At 36.7% G+C, this 22786-nt stretch overlaps 1 protein-coding gene across 1 annotated transcript in view; it reads right to left on the bottom strand.

The window, feature by feature from the left end:
- The window catches only part of LOC131949908 (uncharacterized), a 211156-nt gene that overhangs the window by 11136 nt on the left and 177234 nt on the right, over window positions 1-22786 (bottom strand). The window contains exon 4 of the mRNA XM_059311874.1: window positions 16897-16994. Within this exon, the coding sequence (XP_059167857.1) occupies window positions 16897-16994 (98 nt within the window). The remainder of the gene's footprint in view (window positions 1-16896; window positions 16995-22786) is intronic.

Here is a 22786-nt window from a genome sequence, read left to right as displayed (position 1 = left end):
CACACTCTTAGCAAAAAAGGAGGTTTGTGTGTGTGTGTGGGGGAGGGGGGGTGGAGGTGGACTTGCAATGATGTCTGAATAGGTTAAGAGAGAATGGGTGTGTTTGTGGGTAGACTTGCGATGGTGTGCGAATAGGTATAAGGGAGGAAGGGTTGGGGGGGGGGGGTCAGAATGTGTGATGTCACACTCGAGTGTCTCATAATGTAATTACTGATACTGAAATTTTGCAATTATTTTGTATTATATTATAAAAAATCTTTTTTTTTTAAATTGTAGTAAATCTTCAAAAAAAAAAAAACAGGTTGAAGAAGTTATGGACGAAAGAATTTCATAAAACAACATTTAATTTGCTTTATAATATATTTTTGATTCATTCTAAATTGGAAATTATATTATTATGATTGTGATAAATATATTCAAACAGACGGTGTTAATTCTTAAAAAGTTGACATTAAATCCGTTTTTTTTACTAATGAGCGTTTAAATTACCTAATTAATTACCCCTAGTAATTATCTAATTTTTAAAATATTAAATAGCGAATATCCTGTTATCACTTGGGAATAGATGCTGTTTGATGAAGAGAAAGAGAGAGATAGAGAGAGATGGAGAACAGTGTGTGTGTGTTTGGGGGTGGGGTGGGGCATCGTGGACCCAGATTACTAAACTATCTCTTAAATAGCCAGGGTTTCTTTCAGACATTTTTCTCCAAGGCGGGGGACGAGGCACTTAAATTTCCGGGTGGGGGGGGGGTGTGGTTATATTTTCTATATAAATTATTTATTTATTATTTCGTCAGTGAGCAGGGGACGTGATTTCCCCCCCCCCCCCCCACCACGAAAAGATTGCCGGGGATGCGGGGGTGTTGTGGAAGACCCAATTAAGCCGGCTTTTGTTGAGACATTATTCAAGAAAACCGATTGGCGCCCGATCTAAATGTAAGAGGAAAGCTAGAAAAATCAACACCAACTTATACAGACTTATGTTAAAATATTTGGTCCAATGAAAGGGAGAAAAGTACACTCGAGATAAAGGGAAGTAACAACTAAAGAGGACTAAATAAATGTACTTTTAGTCTAGTGACGGAGATCTTGGTTGTTCTATTTGTGCATCAACAGTATATTGTAGATCCAAGGTAATAATCTCCCATCTGTTTATTTCCAGATGACGTCATAGAACCTCTACCTCGATAGTTCTCAGGTTTCTTACACTTGCAAGTAATATTAAAATTAAAGTTTAAATAAATATATATAAATAAATTGATTGACAAACTGCATTCTTCTTAGCAGATGTGGCCTTCAACTACTATTTCTGTTTACTTTAAAACAACCAACAACTTTTAGTACTATATTAATTTATTTGTCAGATCACGTTTCAAATAGACCTCCATGCAGAGGCGTAGCGAGGGGGGGGGCGGGGGGGGGGCGGGGGGTGCGGGCGGCACCGGGTGACACCATTTAAGGGGGTGGCACCAAGGCAAAAAATAGTAAAATATATAGAAAAAAACTTGAAGGGGGGGGGGGGGGTGGTGCTGCAAATCGAAAGTACGAGGGGGGGGGGCGTGCAAATCGAAAATTGAAAGTTTGTCCCCGGGAAGGGTCGCTACGCCTCTGGGGGTGGGGGGGGGGGGTTTACACCATTAAGTGCAGCACCGGGTGACACCCGACTTCGCTACGCCACTGCCTCCATGTTAATTATTATCGTTGACTATGTTTTATCGGGACCACCGTTAATTTGGAGCTATAAATCGCACCCCATTTTCGTTAAATATTTGTATGTACTATTAAACATAAGCAATGAGCCAATGAAGGCTAGTTTATTAACAATTAAATTACATTACTATGTGGCGACAAAAAAACAAAAATATCATTAACAAAATTGTTATTAAAATGGTATAAAAGTACATCGAATTTGTACAAAATAATTTTAAAAAGTTTGTTTTATCACTCGTTGTAATAACACAGCACAAAGTTTCAATATTTTATAATCCCCCCATTCGAGAGTAATCATTCTGCTGCCACGAACTATATATAGATATTATATATAATATATATATATATATATATATATATATATATATATATATATATATATATATATATAGTTCGTGCAGCAGAATGATTGCTCTCGAATGGGGGGATTATAAAATATTGAACTTTGTGCTGTGTTATTACAACGAGGTTTGTGTGTGTGTGTGTGTGTGTGTGGGGGGGGGGGGGGGGGGGGGGTGGAGGTGGACTTGCAATGATGTCTGAATAGGTAAGAGAGAATGGGTGTGTTTTTGGGTAGACTTGCGATGGTGTGCGAATAGGTATAAGGGAGGAAGGGTTGGGGGGGGGGGGGGGGTCAGAATGTGTGATGTCACACTTCAGTGTCTCATAATGTAATTGCTGATACTGAAATTTTTCAATTATTTTGTATTATATAAAATCTTTTTTTTAATTGTAGTAAATCTTAAAAAAAAACAGGTTGAAGATGTTATGGACGAAAGAATTTCCTTAAAGCACATTTAATTTTCTTTATAATATATTTTTGATTCATACTAAATTGGTAGTTATTATGATTGTGATAAATCTATTCAAACAGACGGTGTTGAATTCTTAAAAAGTTGACATTAAATCCGTTTTTTTTTACTAATGAGCGTTTAAATTACCTAATTAATTACCCCTAGTAATTATCTAATTTTTAAAATATTAAATAGCGAATATCCTGTTATCACTTGGGAATAGATGCTGTTTGATGAAGAGAAAGAGAGAGATAGAGAGAGATGGAGAACAGTGTGTGTGTGTGTTTGGGGGGGGGGGGGGGGGGGGGGTGGGGGCATCGTGGACCCAGATTACTAAACTATCTCTTAAATAGCCCAGGGTTTCTTTCAGACATTTTTCTCCAAGGCGGGGGACGAGGCACTTAAATTTCCGGGTGGGGGGGGTGTGGTTATATTTTCTATATAAATTATTTATTTATTATTTCGTCAGTGAGCAGTGGACGTGATTTCCCCCCCCCCCCCCCCCCCCCCCCACGAAAAGATTGCCGGGGATGCGGGGGTGTTGTGGAAGACCCAATTAAGCCGGCTTTTGTTGAGACATTATTCAAGAAAACCGATTGGCGCCCGATCTAAATGTAAGAGGAAAGCTAGAAAAATCAACACCAACTTATACAGACTTATGTTAAAATATTTGGTCCAATGAAAGGGAGAAAAGTACACTCGAGATAAAGGGAAGTAACAACTAAAGAGGACTAAATAAATGTACTTTTAGTCTAGTGACGGAGATCTTGGTTGTTCTATTTGTGCATCAACAGTATATTGTAGATCCAAGGTAATAATCTCCCATCTGTTTATTTCCAGATGACGTCATAGAACCTCTACCTCGATAGTTCTCAGGTTTCTTACACTTGCAAGTAATATTAAAATTAAGTTTAAATAAATATATATAAATAAATTGATTGACAAACTGCATTCTTCTTAGCAGATGTGGCTTCAACAACTATTTCTGTTACTTTAAAACAACCCAACAACTTTTAGTACTATATTAATTTATTTGTCAGATCACGTTTCAAATAGACCTCCATTGCAGAGGCGTAGCGAGGGGGGGGGGCGGGGGGGCGGGGGGGGTGCGGGCGGCACCGGGTGACACCATTTAAGGGGGTGGCACCAAGGCAAAAAATAGTAAAATATATAGAAAAAAACTTGAAGGGGGGGGGGGGGTGGTGCTGCAAATCGAAAGTACGAGGGGGGGGGGCGTGCAAATCGAAAATTTGAAAGTTTGTCCCCGGGAAGGGTCGCTACGCCTCTGGGGGTGGGGGGGGGGTTACACCATTAAGTGCAGCACCGGGTGACACCCGACTTCGCTACGCCACTGCTCCATGTTAATTATTATCGTTGACTATGTTTTATCGGGACCACCGTTAATTTGGAGCTATAAATCGCACCCCATTTTCGTTAATATTTGTATGTACTATTAAACATAAGCATGAGCCAATGAAGGCTAGTTTATTAACAATTAAATTACATTAACTATGTGGCGACAAAAAAACAAAAATATCATTAACAAAATTGTTATTAAAATGGTATAAAAGTACATCGAATTTGTACAAAATTAATTTTAAAAAGTTTGTTTTATCACTCGTTGTAATAACACAGCACAAAGTTTCAATATTTTATAATCCCCCCATTCGAGAGTAATCATTCTGCTGCCACGAACTATATATATATATATATATATATATATATATATATATATATATATATATATATATAGTTCGTGGCAGCAGAATGATTACTCTCGAATGGGGGGATTATAAAATATTGAAACTTTGTGCTGTGTTATTACAACGAGGTTTGTGTGTGTGTGTGTGGGGGGGGGGGGGGGGGGGGTGGAGGTGGACTTGCAATGATGTCTGAATAGGTTAAGAGAGAATGGGTGTGTTTGTGGGTAGATTTGCGATGGTGTGCGAATAGGTATAAGGGAGGAAGGGTTGGGGGGGGGGGGGGGGGGTCAGAATGTGTGATGTCACACTTCAGTGTCTCATAATGTAATTGCTGATACTGAAATTTTTCAATTATTTTGTATTATATAAAATCTTTTTTTTAATTGTAGTAAATCTTAAAAAAAAACAGGTTGAAGATGTTATGGACGAAAGAATTTCTTAAAGCACATTTAATTTTCTTTATAATATATTTTTGATTCATACTAAATTGGTAGTTATTATGATTGTGATAAATCTATTCAAACAGACGGTGTTAATTCTTAAAAAGTTGACATTAAATCCGTTTTTTTTACTAATGAGCGTTTAAATTACCTAATTAATTACCCCTAGTAATTATCTAATTTTTAAAATATTAAATAGCGAATATCCTGTTATCACTTGGGAATAGATGCTGTTTGATGAAGAGAAAGAGAGAGATAGAGAGAGATGGAGAACAGTGTGTGTGTGTTTTGGGGGGGGTGGGGCATCGTAGACCCAGATTACTAAACTATCTCTTAAATAGCCAGGGTTTCTTTCAGACATTTTTCTCCAAGGCGGGGGACGAGGCACTTAAATTTCCGGGGTGGGGGGGGTGTGGTTATATTTTCTATATAAATTATTTATTTATTATTTCGTCAGTGAGCAGTGGACGTGATTTCCCCCCCCCCCCCCCCCCCACGAAAAGATTGCCGGGGATGCGGGGGTGTTGTGGAAGACCCAATTAAGCCGGCTTTTGTTGAGACATTATTCAAGAAAACCGATTGGCGCCCGATCTAAATGTAAGAGGAAAGCTAGAAAAATCAACACCAACTTATACAGACTTATGTTAAAATATTTGGTCCAATGAAAGGGAGAAAAGTACACTCGAGATAAAGGGAAGTAACAACTAAAGAGGACTAAATAAATGTACTTTTAGTCTAGTGACGGAGATCTTGGTTGTTCTATTTGTGCATCAACAGTATATTGTAGATCCAAGGTAATAATCTCCCATCTGTTTATTTCCAGATGACGTCATAGAACCTCTACCTCGATAGTTCTCAGGTTTCTTACACTTGCAAGTAATATTAAAATTAAAGTTTAAATAAATATATATAAATAAATTGATTGACAAACTGCATTCTTCTTAGCAGATGTGGCTTCAACAACTATTTCTGTTTACTTTAAAACAACCAACAACTTTTAGTACTATATTAATTTATTTGTCAGATCACGTTTCAAATAGACCTCCATGCAGAGGCGTAGCGAGGGGGGGTGGCGGGGGGTGCGGGCGGCACCGGGTGACACCATTTAAGGGGGTGGCACCAAGGCAAAAAATAGTAAAATATATAGAAAAAAACTTGAAGGGGGGGGGGGGGGGTGGTGCTGCAAATCGAAAGTACGAGGGGGGGGGCGTGCAAATCGAAAATTTGAAAGTTTGTCCCCGGGAAGGGTCGCTACGCCTCTGGGGGTGGGGGGGGGGGGTTTACACCATTAAGTGCAGCACCGGGTGACACCCGACTTCGCTACGCCACTGCCTCCATGTTAATTATTATCGTTGACTATGTTTTATCGGGACCACCGTTAATTTGGAGCTATAAATCGCACCCCATTTTCGTTAAATATTTGTATGTACTATTAAACATAAGCATGAGCCAATGAAGGCTAGTTTATTAACAATTAAATTACATTACTATGTGGCGACAAAAAACAAAAATATCATTAACAAAATTGTTATTAAAATGGTATAAAAGTACATCGAATTTGTACAAAATTAATTTTAAAAAGTTTGTTTTATCACTCGTTGTAATAACACAGCACAAAGTTTCAATATTTTATAATCCCCCCATTCGAGAGTAATCATTCTGCTGCCACGAACTATATATATATATATATATATATATATATATATATATATATGTGTGTGTGTGTGTGTGTGTGTATACACAAATGTATATTTATATATTTATATACGTATATAAATTTAGGTTAATATATATATATATATATATATATATATATATATATATATATATATATATATATATATATATATATATATGTCTATATATATATATATATATATATATATATATATATATATATATATATAAATAAATATATATATATACATATATATACATATATATAAATGTATATTTATTTATGTATATACATTTAGGTAAATATATATATTATATAAATAATAAATATGTATATATTTATACATATATATGTATACATATTGATACTTATATATATATATATATACATATATATATATATATATATATATATATATATATATATATATATATATATATATATATATATATATATATATATATAATATATATATATACACACCATGTACCTGGACTACTTCAGTCCTCTCTACCCTCTTTGTATCCATCCTCCGCAGCAAACAAAGACTCGGCTTATCACACACCCGGACAGCGGCAACACGAACCAGCCCCCGCGTCATTACCCCCGGCCCATCGGCCCGACCCCCGGATCAGCACGTAATTGACAGACAGAAGATGCTGAAACCTTTAATAAAACCATCAACAGAGCAGTCGAATGAGTTCAGCCGGCAGGAAGAGGCTATAATGGTCAGCTGACCAAACAATCTTGTTTAGGGGGTGTACGCATGCGTGAAACGTCAGCGATTTCGTCGTTATGGCAAGCGAGCGGTTGAGTTACTCGTCTTTAGGTTAGGAGATTTTTTTTAAATGTAAACAAATTGAAAAGAAAAAGTTAATTTTGATAGAGATTTTAAAAATCTGTAATAAAGTTACTTTTTGGTTAGACATCAGAGTTTCGTCGCCCCCCCGAAAATTTTTTACCGCCCCCCCCCCGAATGAAATGAAATTTATATAATTTATATAGAAAATATGTACTTTTAACAGTGTCCGCCCCCCCCCCCCGAAGAAAGTTTACCGCCCCCCCCGAAGATTTCAAGTGCCCCCCCGGAGAAAAAAGTCTGGAAGAAACACTGTTAGACATACCACCACAGTACATTTTATTGAAGCAACGATGATTAGACTTTTTATATACCTTAATAACTCTAAAATCAACTCTAACAATAATCCAAATACGAACCCAAAATATAAGCAGAAATGTTTTTTTCATCCACGACTCATGTGTTTCTTTTATACTTTTTTCTCCGTCAGGGAGGGGGAGGGGAAAGAGGGGGCATTGATATTTTCGAGGTGGGTGGACTAAATTTCCGGGGGGGGGGGGGCACATACGATACGGGGCGGACACTATTAAAAGTATATATTTTCTATATAAATTCAATTTCGTACGGGGGGGGGGGGGGGAGGGCGGTAGACTTCCTCCTCCCCTCCCCGCCCCCCCACCTCCCGAAGAGGTGCCTATAAGAAACCCTAAAGCTAATCTAAACCTTTATCGAACCGCTAACTGTATCATGTGTACCAGCTATTAGAAATACCATGGCAGGGAAAATTAAAAGTGCGCTATTAAAAATTAAGATTTTTTAAAATACGAACGTTAAAACCTCATTCATGGGCCCTATATTTTGAAATCAGGCGTAAAATTTATGAAATATAAAATTCGGAAACGCAGTCGTAAAAGATGTGAAACAAACTATTTGATGTTTAATACGCGAAAGTTTTTATGTTTGGTTATAAAAGTTGAAGATCAAACGAGAGCTTAGAACTAACAACCTAATCTCAGTGAACATAAGACAATTGACAACCAAACCCCAGTAACCAGAAAACGACAACCACATTCAGGTAAACAGAAAATGACAACCATAACCCCGGAAACAAAAACCACTAGGCCAACCCCATCCCAATGTACAACCAGCACGATTACTACCAAAGTAGGATACGACAACCTCATCCAAGTAAACAGAAATGACAACCACATCCCAATAACAAGGAAACGACAACCACAACCCAGGAAACGACAACCACATCCTATTAAACAGGAGATGACAACCGCATCCCAAGAAACGACAACCACATCCCAAGAAACGACAACCGCATCCCAAGAAACGACAACCACATCCCAAGAAACGACAACCACATCCCAAGAAACGACAACCACATCCCAAGAAACGACAACCACATCCCAAGAAACGACAACCACATCCCAAGAAACGACAACCACATCCCAGGAAACGACAACCACATCCCAAGAAACGAAAACCACATCCCAAGAAACGACAACCACATCCCAAGAAACGACAACCACATCCCAGGAAACGACAACCACATCGCAGTCAACAAAAACCACTCGGTCAACCACATTCCTGTGTACAACCACCATATTACCCACCAAAGGTTAAAGTTCAACAAAATAAAAAAATCGAATACACCAACAGTGACCAGACGGTCGGTATCGACTTATTCAAATCTCGAATCCGAAAAAAAATTCGCTTTGATTTCTGCAAGCCGGCTTAAAGCAGAACAAAAAACATCCCCCTTCAAACTGACATTTGACAAAGCAATTGCTTCAAGGACCGGACTAAACACGGACTCATGGTGGATAAATGACGGACTAATTTGGTTTTAAACAAGCACTGCACACCATCAAATCGTTTGAAAAGAGATCCTGCACTTTGAACGTCTCTACAAAAATTAGGCTTTATTTCATTCCAAGTCGTGTTAAATTGTATTTATTTTTAGCCCGAGTTCGTGTTTTAAGTAAAAAATTAAAGTCTGTTGCAGATAGAATAACAACAAGAACAAAACCTTGTTTAAAAAAAAAAAAAAAAAAAAAAAAAAAAAACAACAACAACAAAGACACGATTACTTAAAAATAATCCAGTTATATAACATCACTTTATAAAAAATGGCATTATTAAGCAAAACTTTGTGTTAAAAAAAACCCTGATATCAATCATTATATTATTTTTAATTAAGTGTTACCGAACGTTAAATTCTTTTTAAGTAAAATAATTTATATGATATTACATCATACATTCCTTTTTAATGAATAGGCAAATATATTTCATAGGTTTGAAAATTGATATTATTTTATTATTACTAATTAAAATACTATCCAAAAGCTAGATTATTACATTTGATCTCTCTTGTTTTTTTTTTACACAAAACAAAATTTAGTTTAAAATATCCCCTCTTTCCCCCTCCTTCCCATCCCCTTAAACTCGCTGTTTGAAAAAACAAAACAAGATTGTACCTGAAGATACCAGTTTTCCTCCCGCTAGTTGTATAAAAAACACACAAACACCACATCACCAGACACCACTTCCTTTCACCCACCATCACAACACCATCGCCGCGTACACGCCAGTAACCGAACCTCACCGCGGAGATGAAAATCACCAGATTGCCACAAGAACTTGCCGTGCTGAGAATTACAGTTGCCGGTCATAAAATTTAAAGTCCCTGGCAATATGGCGCCCGTATCGTGCGCATTATCTGGGCACATTTACATAAAATGTTTAAAACCAGGAATGTGATACCAGTTATGTCTGGGTGTCTACAGTAAATATCAAATTTTGATGTATCTGGTACGATCTAGGTCACGATAACCTTGACGGTATTTAAAAAAATAAAATAAAAAACGATTAGTAATCCTAAACTTGAATAAAATGGCAATAATTTTGGCAGGTATAGGGTAGTCAGCATCGGTAGGGTAGGAATGGCTGGGGGCTTAGGGCAGACTTTACAGGGCGTCGAGTCAAGGGTGGGGGAGGGAGGGGGGGGGACAAAAAAGTCGAGTATTAAATTTGAACTGGTTTTTATTGTAACTAGCAAGTGTGCAAATCATAATTCTGTTTCATTATTCAATAATTTGGTAGGTTAAAAAATTAAGCACAATTTATGTTGAATAGCAGCGGAGTTCAAAGTGTGGGGATATGGTTCCTAATTCCAATAAGAGTGGTAAACTTTGGAAATATTGAAAATTAAAGTCTCTCCACTAATCGACTGTAAGTAGATCTGCAACACCCAAAGATAGTTTTCTTTATTATTTTTTCTGAAGTTTACAAGTCAGATATTATAAAGGCTTGGCGGTTATTATAAAGATGAAGTAGAGTTCAGCTGTTTTTATAAGATCAGCATACGAAGCATATTTTAAAACTTAACCGCTGTACCTAAATTAACAATCCATTATGTATAGATTCAACTTCCTTCTTCGGACTCGGTCTGGGAATCGAACTTACGGCTTATCTTAGTAATCGAGCCCTCTACCCAGTAGCGTACGCAGGGGGGGAGCAGGGGGAGCGGCCGCTCCCCCTCTGGCCATTTTCAGCAAAGTGGCGCCTTTTTGGAAACTTTTTTAATTCACAGTTTTAAACAATGAAATTTGTTTAAAAAAATATTTTTAGTCGGCACATCTATGTAAATCACACGATTTCTTTTCATGCAGCAATTAAGCATTATTGTACTAGTCTAGTAGTGTCTACGTTTACGACACGTATTAACAGCTGAATCATTTTCCATTCTAAAAATAACCATTACGATGCGTTGCAATGTTTAAAAAACCTCTACGGGTAGTACCACTTGGCAAGAGGGGTGTTAAGTTTAAGGCAACTGTATAATGTTTTTGCGTACGAATAAGTGAATTAGAAAATGTTATATATAAAACTGCACACATAATTACTTTATATATACAGTTTGAATCGTGTGATTAATTTAAAAAAAATACAATACAGAAACAAATACAACTGATGTGGCACCTCTATTTAAATTTACTTATGAGCAAACTGCGTAGTGGTGGGGAAATTTTGACAAGGTCAACAACGTCATCACGATGAAGTAGTAGTATTCTTACAGTTTGGGCGATAGTGATTACGATTACAAATTATATGAAACAGTTACAACCCCCTCCCCCATGGACCCCTCTGTAAAAAAATATCGTCATAATACCACTGCTACTTATTTAAATCTATTTCTGTAATATATATCTGTGTAATATATATTTGTGTAATATATATGTTTAGAACAGTCATCTAAAAACTGACGCTATGTTCACTCTGAGTTGGTTATCTCCCCCCCCCCCCCCTCCCTACACACACACACAAACACCACCAGAATTGTGTAGAGCGATATTAATGTCACACCTAGGTATACACTGGGTTGGATAATTGACCTAAAGTGACCGGACTGTGGTGAATGAAGTTGAACCGACCCCCCCCCCCCCCCAACCCACCCCGAACTGTATAGTACATGTAGAAAAACGCGTAATGGTGTACCAAAGTACCATGCCGCCAGAAAATTAGCTTTTTAAACGTAAAACTCTGTGAATATTGTTTTTGCAATTACCAGTAAAAAGGTGTGTGATCAATACAGTGATCTAACCCATACCTATCACTATGTTAAAAAATTACCTTTAAAGAACTCAAAGAAGAAGTAGTTAATTAAAAATATTTGATCTGTAAAAAAACACCGATATTTAGTTCAATGTAGGCTGTTATTCCGAATGTTTTTCTATTTTATCGAAAAGCGTGGTTTTATACCAACTCTGATTTTAAAAACTTTCATTATGCTGTAATGCTTTAGCATTTATAATGACGATATATTAAATTCTGATTATAGACAAAAACATTTTGTAAACACGAATAGTGTTAAAGAATTTCATTATATTCTAAAGTAATTATTTATTTGTTTTGACGTTTATAATTAAATGTGTAGATATATACATATTTATAGTAAGAGAGTGATTATTTCCCCTATTTCACTTGTCTTAAATAATTTCCCAGGAATTATTATGTAAGAATTTTTTTAGCGCAATTTCCATTCTGGAGAATTGCGTTTATTAACTCGTCATTTCTGGGAATGGATGGATGGATGAATGTGTGTCCGGGCTTTAAGTCGTATCTCCTCCTCAACGAAGCAATATCGATGACTAGTTCCAAAAGCAGTTATGTTAAGCAAGTTACGAGAATGAGCATAGGCCATAAAAATTCCGGGTTTCTTTCATGTATTTCCCGTAAAAGCCAAAAAACCTCGAAAAAATGCAGTTTTTGGCCCATATCTCGGCAACCAGACCACTTAGCGACTTGAAACATGTACCAATCGATTCCTGCCATAATTTAGAACAGTATTGCCGAAGAAAGTTTTCAAAAATATCCTCTCGTTCGGTCACAAATTTTAAAATTACATAAACACCTACAAACCGATCGCTCTTCAAGCTTGAACGCACCCAATCATTATACGTCAGAGCTATTTTTAGATAACATAAGGAAATTGCGCATAAATGTCACTAGACTTTTTTAATTAACTTGTTTTACAAGAATTACAAAACAGATTGTGTTACGTTCATTGTTTTTGGTTGTTGTGTGTGTATATTTTTTTTTTGTTTAGATTGATACAATTTTTGTTTTGTCGGCCTACATTGTATGTTTTTTCTTATTTCTTCAGAGTGCTTCTTTCAATTTATTTTACATCATAGCGAAGTAATGACATAAAGCTAGTAATTATATATATATATATATATATATATATATATATATATATATATATATATATATATATATATATATATATATATATATATATATATATATATATATATATATATATATATATATATAAAATACACGTATATAGAACGTGTTCAAAATTCGGCGCCTTTTTTTTGCTCTTTTCGCTCCCCCAACAACGAAAACCTGGATACGCCTCTGCCTCTACCACTCGACCATGTCAGGGTACGCTCGAAGGGAGGCTAAAGATATCGAAAAAGTCGGGCCATAAGTATCGAATATTCTTGAACAGACCCTGAACTTTTATGCACGTTCCAGAAACCTATAAATGGTACCAGAGCTTCGCGGAGATAAGGCTAAAAACGCGTCCATTAAACAGCAGACATGGGGCGATTATAAAAGCATCCAAGCTGTCGCTATATTTAGAAATGTAAATCTTGATCAAGATTACGGGCGACCCCTGGTGCCAGACAGCACTGAAGGTTTTACAGAACGTGTCAGACTTTTGGTAGCTCTTAACTGCGGATTGTTATCTTTGTATCCTCATTAATTCATTGGATAAAGATGAGTTTTGTTATAAAAAAAATTTCTCTCTATATATATACGTTTAAAAGTGTCAGAAATTCATCTTTATTTATTTATTTATTTATTTATTTCTACAAGGTTTTTATTTAACTTGCTTCTTCGTGCTTAATGCTTTTGTCTGTTTGTTGTGCTTAGTCGGTCACGAGTCGAAACAGACGAGCGAAATTTCGACCACTTCTAAACGGACCAATTAATTTCAAACTTGGCACGTAGGTCAAGAGCCGATGACAATGCAATATATCACATTTGACTTAATTAGATAGTTAATTAATTTTTAAATAAAAAAAATCAATTAACATTTTCTATTTACAGTACTATTTTCTATGCCACTTTGCGCACATTTTTGTGTTCATTAGTGTGTAGTAGTTTTTAGTCACGCGATTCTCTTGGGCTAAAATAATATATTAAGACGTATATAAAAAATTAATAAAAATTGTTTCAATAACAAGCTTTTATATAACAATGCACTAAAAGTAGAAAATAAATTATTTTCTTTAAGTATATAATAATGCAAATGTATTTAAATAACTATTTAAAAAAAGCGAGGTCAAATATATTATCCATTGAATACCTTGACTTAAATTTAAGAAGCGACCCACGCTCTTGAAATAGAAATGCATTATTATTTATTTAAAGAAAATAATTTTCTACTTTTTTTGGGCATAATTATATAAAAGCTTTTTATCAAAACGTTTTTATTATATTTTTGTTTATGTTTTGACAAAAATCACATTTATCATGTACTTTCATTGTACGTGATTTCCGGACAAAGCTTCGCCTTGTTATGAACGATTTTCTGGATAAACTATTGCCTTGTTATAACTAATCCCTTTAAACCTCGCTAAACTATCCCGCGGAGCTAATGAGCTGAAGATTAAAGCTAGTCTTCAAAGGTTTATTTGGCTAATAAAATGCACTTTTCTTTTAACCCAAACTAATCCAAGACAGAGACGGGTGGTGGTTAGAACACGTTGTGTCTCGTTAATTGGATGAGACTTCTGGTACAGGAAGATTGGCTGGCTCATGATTTACACGTAAATATTGGTTTGGTCATGATTTACACGTAAATATTGGTTTGGTCATGATTTACACGTAAATATTGGTTTGGTCATGATTTACACGTAAATATTGGTTTGGTCATGATTTACACGTAAATATTGGTTTGGTCATGATTTACACGTAAAGATTGGTTTGGTCATGATTTACACGTAAATATTGGTTTGGTCATGATTTACACGTAAATATTGGTTTGCTCATGATTTACACGTAAATATTGGTTTGATCATGATTTACACGTGAAGATTGGTTTGGTCATGATTTACATGTGAAGATTGGTTTGGTCATGATTTACACGTGAAGATTGGCTGGCTCATGATTTACACGTGAAGATTGGCTGGCTCATGATTTACACGTGAAGATTGGTTTGCTCATGATTTACATGTAAATATTGGTTTGGTCATGATTTACACTAGACAATGGAAGATTGGTTTGGTCATGATTTACACGTAAATATTGGTTTAGTCATGATTTACGCGGTAAGGTTGATTTGGTTGTGATTTACACTGAACAATGGAAGATTGATTTGGTCCTGATTTACACATGAAGATCGATTTGCACGTAAAGATTGACTTGGAAAAATTTACACTGGGAGAATCACTAGGTCATGATTTAAGCTGTGAAAATGGCTTGGTCATGATTTACACGCGAAGACTGACTTGGTCGTAATTTACGTGAAGACTGGTTTACACACGGATATTCGTTTGGACCTGATTTACACGCAAAAATGACTTTACCCAGAGCTTTAACAATACAATACGATGTAGACTTACACTGGACCAATTAAAATGGTAGCACTGGCCTACCTATAAACAAAATGGTAGCACTGGGCTACCTTTTAACAAAGTTAGCACTGGGCTACCTTCTAACAAAGTGATATCACTGGTCTACCTTCTAACAAAGTGATATCACTGGGCTACCCTCCAACAAAATGGTAGCACTGGGCTACCTTCTAACTAAGTTAACACTAGGCTACCTTCTAACAAAATTGTAGCACTGTGCTACCTTCTAACAAAATTGTATCACTGGGCTACCTATGTACAAAATGGTAGCACTGGGCTACCTTCTAACTAAGTTAACACTAGGCTACCTTCTAACAAAATTGTAGCACTGTGCTACCTTCTAACAAAATTGTATCACTGGGCTACCTATGTACAAAATGGTAGCACTAGGCTACCTTCTAACAAAATGGTAGCACTGGGCCACCTTCTAAAAAGTTCTAACAAAATGGTACCGCTGCTACAGATATCAGACAAGCGTGAATTTTAAGTCACGGCATCACCACTAATCCCAGATCCATTTTAGATACAAAAATCGTCTGCACACAAAAAAGCAGACGGCTAGAGAGTAGCATCCAACTTCTGATAATGGTTACCACGGCAACGTACGCCGATATCAGGGTAGATAACCGCGGTCTCGGTAAAGACGCATAAACTAGACTTTATGGATCGAGGGTACAGTTTGATGTAAGAAATACCCGGATGTTATCGTTACGTCATCCATCAGGAGGAGACAATGATAGGCAGTAAGCCTCGCTTTGGTCTCACCTTTCACCTCCAGGATAACCTCGCCAGGGGAGGGAATTCCATTTTTAGTGGAATAAAATGATTTGTTGTTCGTTGTTTAAGTTTTATGATTTTAATGGTTTTTTTTGGTGTTTTTATTTTTTAAATTTAAAAAAAAATTGTGAATTCATTAAATGTTTAATACAAAAGTGGGAAAGCTTGTGAAAAATAGTCGTCGGGTTACAAGTATGATCACTAAAAGTTCAAGGCTTTTAATTAGTAGAATTTTTAATTTCAACGAGACAATTTCAACAATATATTTGTTACTTCATTAAAAACAACTACAAAAAAATAATTATTAAAAATCGCTGCTGTAACGTATTGTGTAAGTTAATTAAATTTTTTTTTTAAATCACTGCGTGTAAGAGATAATTAGTAAAACAGTCAACTGAGACACGTGATCAATTAAACTACTAGTTCAAATCAGGAACAAAGGTGGAAAAGGCTCAAAATAGAACAGTTCATGATGGCGGTAAATTGTTCCATTTCTAACACACCGCGTGAAAGATTTTTATTTAACTTGATCTATTTTAGGACGCCAATAATAAACACTAAGTAGCTACACTCGACGTGATAATTAATCATGACAAAAAATAAATAGTATTATATGCACATAGTAATATATATACATATATATAAATATATATATTTATATATATATATATATATATATATATATATATATATATATATATATATTCCTTTACACCCACACCAGCACATAAACACAAACACCTACATGAATATATATATATATATATATATATATATATATATATATATACAAGTACATTTAGGCGTACAAGGGAAGACGATATGAGAACACTTACCACAGCCTGTATACCAGCTAGATTATCGTTGTAATCAAAGATTAGCCGGGACTTATCGTTATGTGGGTGGACGTACAGGAATCCATGGTAGGTATCCACTGTGGGGGAGAAAAAAACGAAGAGAAATGGTTAGAACAATTAGCTTGAAGCATTATGTAAGAAAATTCAAAGTGTGTATATGTCGAGGAGGGGGGAGCAGAGTTTCTTCCAGGCATCTCTTCGGGGGGGGGGGGGCCCGAAAAATTTTTACCGCCCCCCCCCCCCGAACGAAATGAAATTTATATAATTTATATAGAAAATATATACTTTTAACAGTATCCGCCCCCCCGAAGAAAGTTTACCGCCCCCCCCCCCCCCCCCGAAAATTTCAAGTGCCCCCCCGGAGAAAAAAGTCTGGAAGAAACACTGGGGGGGGGGGGAGAGATTTGATCGTAAAAAATCATGAGTTCATTTAAAGATGTACTAATATCGTACTTAACACATATATTTCCGACAGGTTTATGAACAAAATAAACATGTATATGATTAGACTTTTTTCTTTGTTCTTAATTATAATATTGTAGGGGATTTCCTCCAACACAATTATGTATTACGTGTCAACATGTTATGCGTCTTATGACCCATTGACTCCTACATCAGCCTACTTTCATTTCTAGATTCGCTTCCATAGCCTTTCTCTAATATACACAGTCAAACTCATACATATTTGCTATAGAGGCTTAAAAAACGGTGACGCAAGTATACCCTACTTATAGTTAGTCTAGGAACTAAAGGGTTAACTGGTCACAAGGGACATATAAGAAAACATCAGACACGACTTACGTATACGTGTTTAATATATCATTTATCTGTAATAGAATACAGGGGAGACTCCTCGTTGTCTACAGAGTGCAATCTATTATCTGTCTGTTTTTGTTCTGAGTGCTTTTACACTTTGTATATTTATTCAGTAAGATTATTGTTATAAAAATGTACCTTTAAACTATGTGTTTTTACCGTATGAATATTGTTACATTTTCTATTTATTACATAGGGCGATTTGTTACTATTTCTGTATCGTTACAATCCGGGTATAGTTACTGAAAGACAATTACACTATATATGTATTGTTACTACCCAATATAGTTACAGTATAAGTTGTAGTCTGAGTATTCAGTCAGTGTGGGTATCGTTACCAGTGTTCCCTCTAAGCTGCGCGGTTGCGCGGCCACGCAGCAGTTTTGAGCTGCCGCGCAGTGATTTTGTAAAATAAATATATCTTTGTATAAGATTTTTAGAACAGCGCGCACACAAAATACACTAGCTTTTCCTCCTTAGAGGGAACATTTATCGTTACTATCCTAGTATCGAAAACGTCCGAGTATGAAGATTATTATCAAGTATTGTTACAATCCTAGTATTGTTACTTAATTAATATCGTTACAGTCTGCATGCCGTTACTGTTTGAGTACCGCTACAATCCTATAATGGTTACTGTATACGTATTGTTACGGCCCGAGTATCGCTACAGTCCCAGTATCGCTACAATGCCAGTATCGCTACAGTCCGTGTATCGATACAGTCAAAGTATCGCTATAGTCCAAGTATCGTTCCTGTCTGCGTATTGTTACTATATATGTAATCTTCCTGCACGAGTATTGCTCAATGTATATGTCAAGTTACAATCTATATTAATATTGAATATTCTGTATGTCGTAACATTCTGTATACTATTACGATCGGGGTATTGTTACCATGTATATATTGTAACACGTTGCATGTGTTTATGGTTTAAAATTTAGTTTCAAGTAGATACGTCTGGCATTAGATATGAATAAAATATAAGCAAATGATAAGAGTAAAGACCATTTCACATTTAGATTAACATTACAGTTTATTTATTTTTTATTTGTTTTTTTCACCTTATGTGATGTTTTTCTTTTCTTATTATCAATACTAAAAAAAAAAGTTTAAATAGAGTTATGCTTAGTAGATCCAAACTACGCAGGCAGAAATCTTTAGCATGACGTCGCCGTACTAACAAATGAGTAGTGAGTGGGAGAGAGAGAGAAAGAGAAACTAGAAGAAAGAGAGAGTGTGCGGAATAGAGAGAAATAGAAAAATAGGGAGAAAACAGGAAGAAAGAGAGAGAAAGATAGGTTAAGCTAAATTCCTAACTACGTGGGTAGAAATATTTAGCATGACGTCACCACGACGAGATAGAGATAAAAATAGAGGGAGAGAGAAAGAGAAATAGAATAAGAGTGGAAGAGATAAAGATAAAGACAATGTGGAGGAGGGAAAGAGAGAGATATGACCTATAAAGAAAGAGAGAGAGAGAGAGAAAGCGAGAGAGACAGAGAGAAAGATAGAGGGAGAAACAGAGATAGACAAAAAAGAGAGAAAGATAGGAAAAATAAGAGAGGGAAGATAGAGATAGGGCCTATATAGGGCCTATATAGAAAGAGAGAGCGAGAGAGAGTGAGACAGAGAGAGAATAAGAGTGAAAGAGAAAGAGAAAAAAATGAGAGAAGGAAGGAAAGAAAGGCCTATATAGAAAGAGAGAGAGAGAGAGAGAGAGAGAGAATTGATGAAAGGAAGGAGTTGAAGAATTGGAAATTGAGGCGAGGGTTTTTATCTGCCAAGATCAAGTTCCAGAGAAAGTTGTCTCTCCACCTCTGAGACCACCGTGGTGCCATCGAGCGACCGCTTGACCACGGCCCTGACCGGTGACTAATTGACCTCTCGGGACGGAGCTGACCACTTCATCATACAAGCCAAGCAAGGTCTGCAGTTGTTTCAGACGACAAAAAATCGCATACATTACGGCAAACATTGGACACGGAGGGGCAGGGGCGTCGGCTGGGGAGATACAAGGTTGGGGTGGGGGTGTGGAAGAGGGAGGGTGGGGGTAGGGAAGAGGGAGGGTGGGGGTGGGGAAGAGGGAGGGTGGGAGTGGGAAAGAGGGAAGGTGGGGGAACACTGTCTTTGTTCGACTAAGCTGAGAAATCGGCAGTTGGAGTTTTTGAATAATAAGTATGTTGCAGATGTGCAACAAACATATTTTCCTTGTCAAGATTTCATATATATTTGTTGGTATATGTCATATTTAGTTACAGCAAAATCTAACCTAGATATCAATGGTGAAAAACAAATTCACTAAACTTTTGTAAATTATGAATTTTGAAAACATTGAGTATTTAATTTCTTATCTTAATTACTTCATTAACTATCTTTAAAGCCTTAGGTAAAATAAGAAACCTTATTTTCGTAATAAAGTCACTCGTATTACTTTCTGAAGGTTAGGTATAGGGCTAAATATATTCAACACTATTTGTAGATTCTATGTATATGTAGATTCTATATACTGACTACACGTGTAATGCTTCTTTCACGTTACGTTTTTTTAAAAAAATAGGGCTGGTAAGTAGGTCACCAACCAGTTCTACGGCTCAATAAAACCTGCATGAGCCATAGAACTAGTTGGTGACCTACTTACCAGCCCTATTATAATACATTGGGATTAAAATGTTGAAAATAAAATCTGCACATGCGAAACGAGTAAAAAATGTTTAAAAGAGTAGATCCTGAGGCTCGTTCGCTGGGAACAGCAACCCATCTAGGAGAGAAAACTCCTTGTAGTTTGTTCTTGGTTGAGCAAAGACTAAGAAAGTACACCCAGAAAGAAAAGAAAGCTGAAATCGGAGTTAACATACCATAAGGCACATAACATGTTGACACGTAGTACTTAATTGTATTGGAGGAAATCTTCAATATTACAATTAAAAACGAAGAAGAAAAATCATAATAATAATCATACTAAGAGAAGTGTTAACAGTACAAATTAGACAAAATGACATTCGTCTATATCAACTCAATGCATGACATCATTCATTCATCAGTCTTCCTCGTCTCGAAACACGCTTAAATTAGATTCGCCCTGTTGGGGGGTGACAGCGCCTCTCCAACGCATAGCCAGGGCAGCAAACCATTTAAACTGACGAGCTCAGTAAAGTATTTTTAAAAGGATCGCTAACGATCTACAAATATTATTTCACTGTTATACTTGTCAAGCTACTCAATGACACGTATTTGCTCGTCACTCCATATACAAATTGGTCGCTTCGGGTAAAGTATTTCCAAATAGATTGCTTAGAATCTCCAAACATTTTTTTTTCTTGTATCACCCTTGTCAAAAAACGGTTCCAGCTCAGCAAACATAATCATCGTCTGGTGTCAGTGGTGAATACATACCAGGATCGAAACCCGGCTGGCCGGACGACAACCTCTGGCACCGTCTGATCCCGCTGACCCGGGGTACATTGTAAGTCGTTAATTCCGTCTCACGGGCTGAGTGTTTGCTCATGACTCGTGTGACGGCCGTGAGCAATCAATGGACGGACGCTTGAAAGTGACCGGAACACGGGCCGGTTGCCGGGAGCGGTCGAGTCATCAGAGCCGTTTGTTATGTGAGACTTCCGGCGCATGCCCGAAAATATGGCGGACACTGGGGGGCGTGGTTTTGGACGCTGGTGGGATTCATGCGCGAAGAGATTTGGTGGGTTGTGTTGGTGAGAGTTTGGTGGGTTTCATGTGTAGAAAGTTTGGTGGGTTTCATGTGTAAAAGGTTTAACCTGTCTCGTGAGTCAATGTTTTTGTGGGTTTTTGTTTGTAAATAAGTTTGAGATTGAGTGGGTTTTGATTGTAAAAAGTTCTATGGATTTCGTATGCGAAAATTTGGTGGGTTTCATATGTAAAAAGTTTGGTGGGTTTCGTATGCAAAAATTTCGTGGGTGTCGTATGCAAAAATTATGGTGGGTTTCGTCTGCAAAGCTTTGGTGGGGTTCGTATGCAAAAAGCATGGTGGGTTTCGTATGTAAAAGAAGTTTGGTGGGTTTTTTTATGCAAAAGTTTGGTGGGTTTTCGACTTGTCATAACCGCTTTATTGCCACTCTAGTTTAAAGTGTTTCACTCAAGAGCTTGAGTAATTTCTACTCTGACGCATGAGATGCCATACCCACCCACCCTTACATTTGTTTAGCACACACCTAATGACTAAACTCCGATCAATTTATATTACCATTACACAAAAAAAACAACTGGCAAGGTGTGGTCGGATGGTAGAACTTACGACTGTTTACCGGAACGGAAAGTCTCTTTGAAGAATGGGTTCGAATCCGTAGAACGTCAGTGAATCCACCCAGTACTTGTCTTAGAATAGAGAAACCAAAACGGCTGGGCATAATGCTGACCTCACTATCCCTTAATATGCCGAGGTCATTTAAACTCACGAACTCTACTTCACATGCCCCGTGTGTCTTGGGCACTTAAGTGAAAAATTGATGATAATTATAAAAGATTTAAAAAAAAACACAGGGATAATTATCGAATTTTTGCAAGTATTTATGCATAATTAAAGTCGATCCCCCCTCACTCAACATTCTCTTTAAGTATACAGCAAAATAAAGCTTCATAGTAAGAACAATCCACAAAAATTTAAATAAACCTTTCTACGCCCCTATGCACCTCAATAACCGAATACTAGACACACCACACCCTGCCACACCTCACATAAACAACAACATCACCAGCAACGATTTTCCACCACTACAGACCCCCTAGACGTCTAGCCTTCATCGTGAACTTCTCCAACAAAGCCAACACCCTACTGTCAATACACTCCACAATAAGCAACTATTTTAACAAAACGCCGAAGCCTACTTCTATACTTCCCCAATAAACATAAGATGATATAACAATATTATCCGGGGATAATTGCCTGTAATTTGAGTACAGCTTTCTGACATTGAGTTAGTCTTGAATCCAGTGTACAGTGAATGCATTATTTCAATGCTAGTAGATCATTGTATGTAGGAGAGTTCTAGAATTATCTTCATTCAATAAATCCAAC

This window comes from Physella acuta, unplaced genomic scaffold (assembly GCF_028476545.2).
Source record: "Physella acuta isolate Inbredline_101_S28 unplaced genomic scaffold, ASM2847654v3 ptg000719l, whole genome shotgun sequence".
NCBI lineage: Eukaryota > Metazoa > Mollusca > Gastropoda > Physidae > Physella > Physella acuta.
The sequence above is the reverse complement of the archived record's forward strand: the minus strand, read 5'-3'. Positions and strand labels throughout refer to the sequence as shown.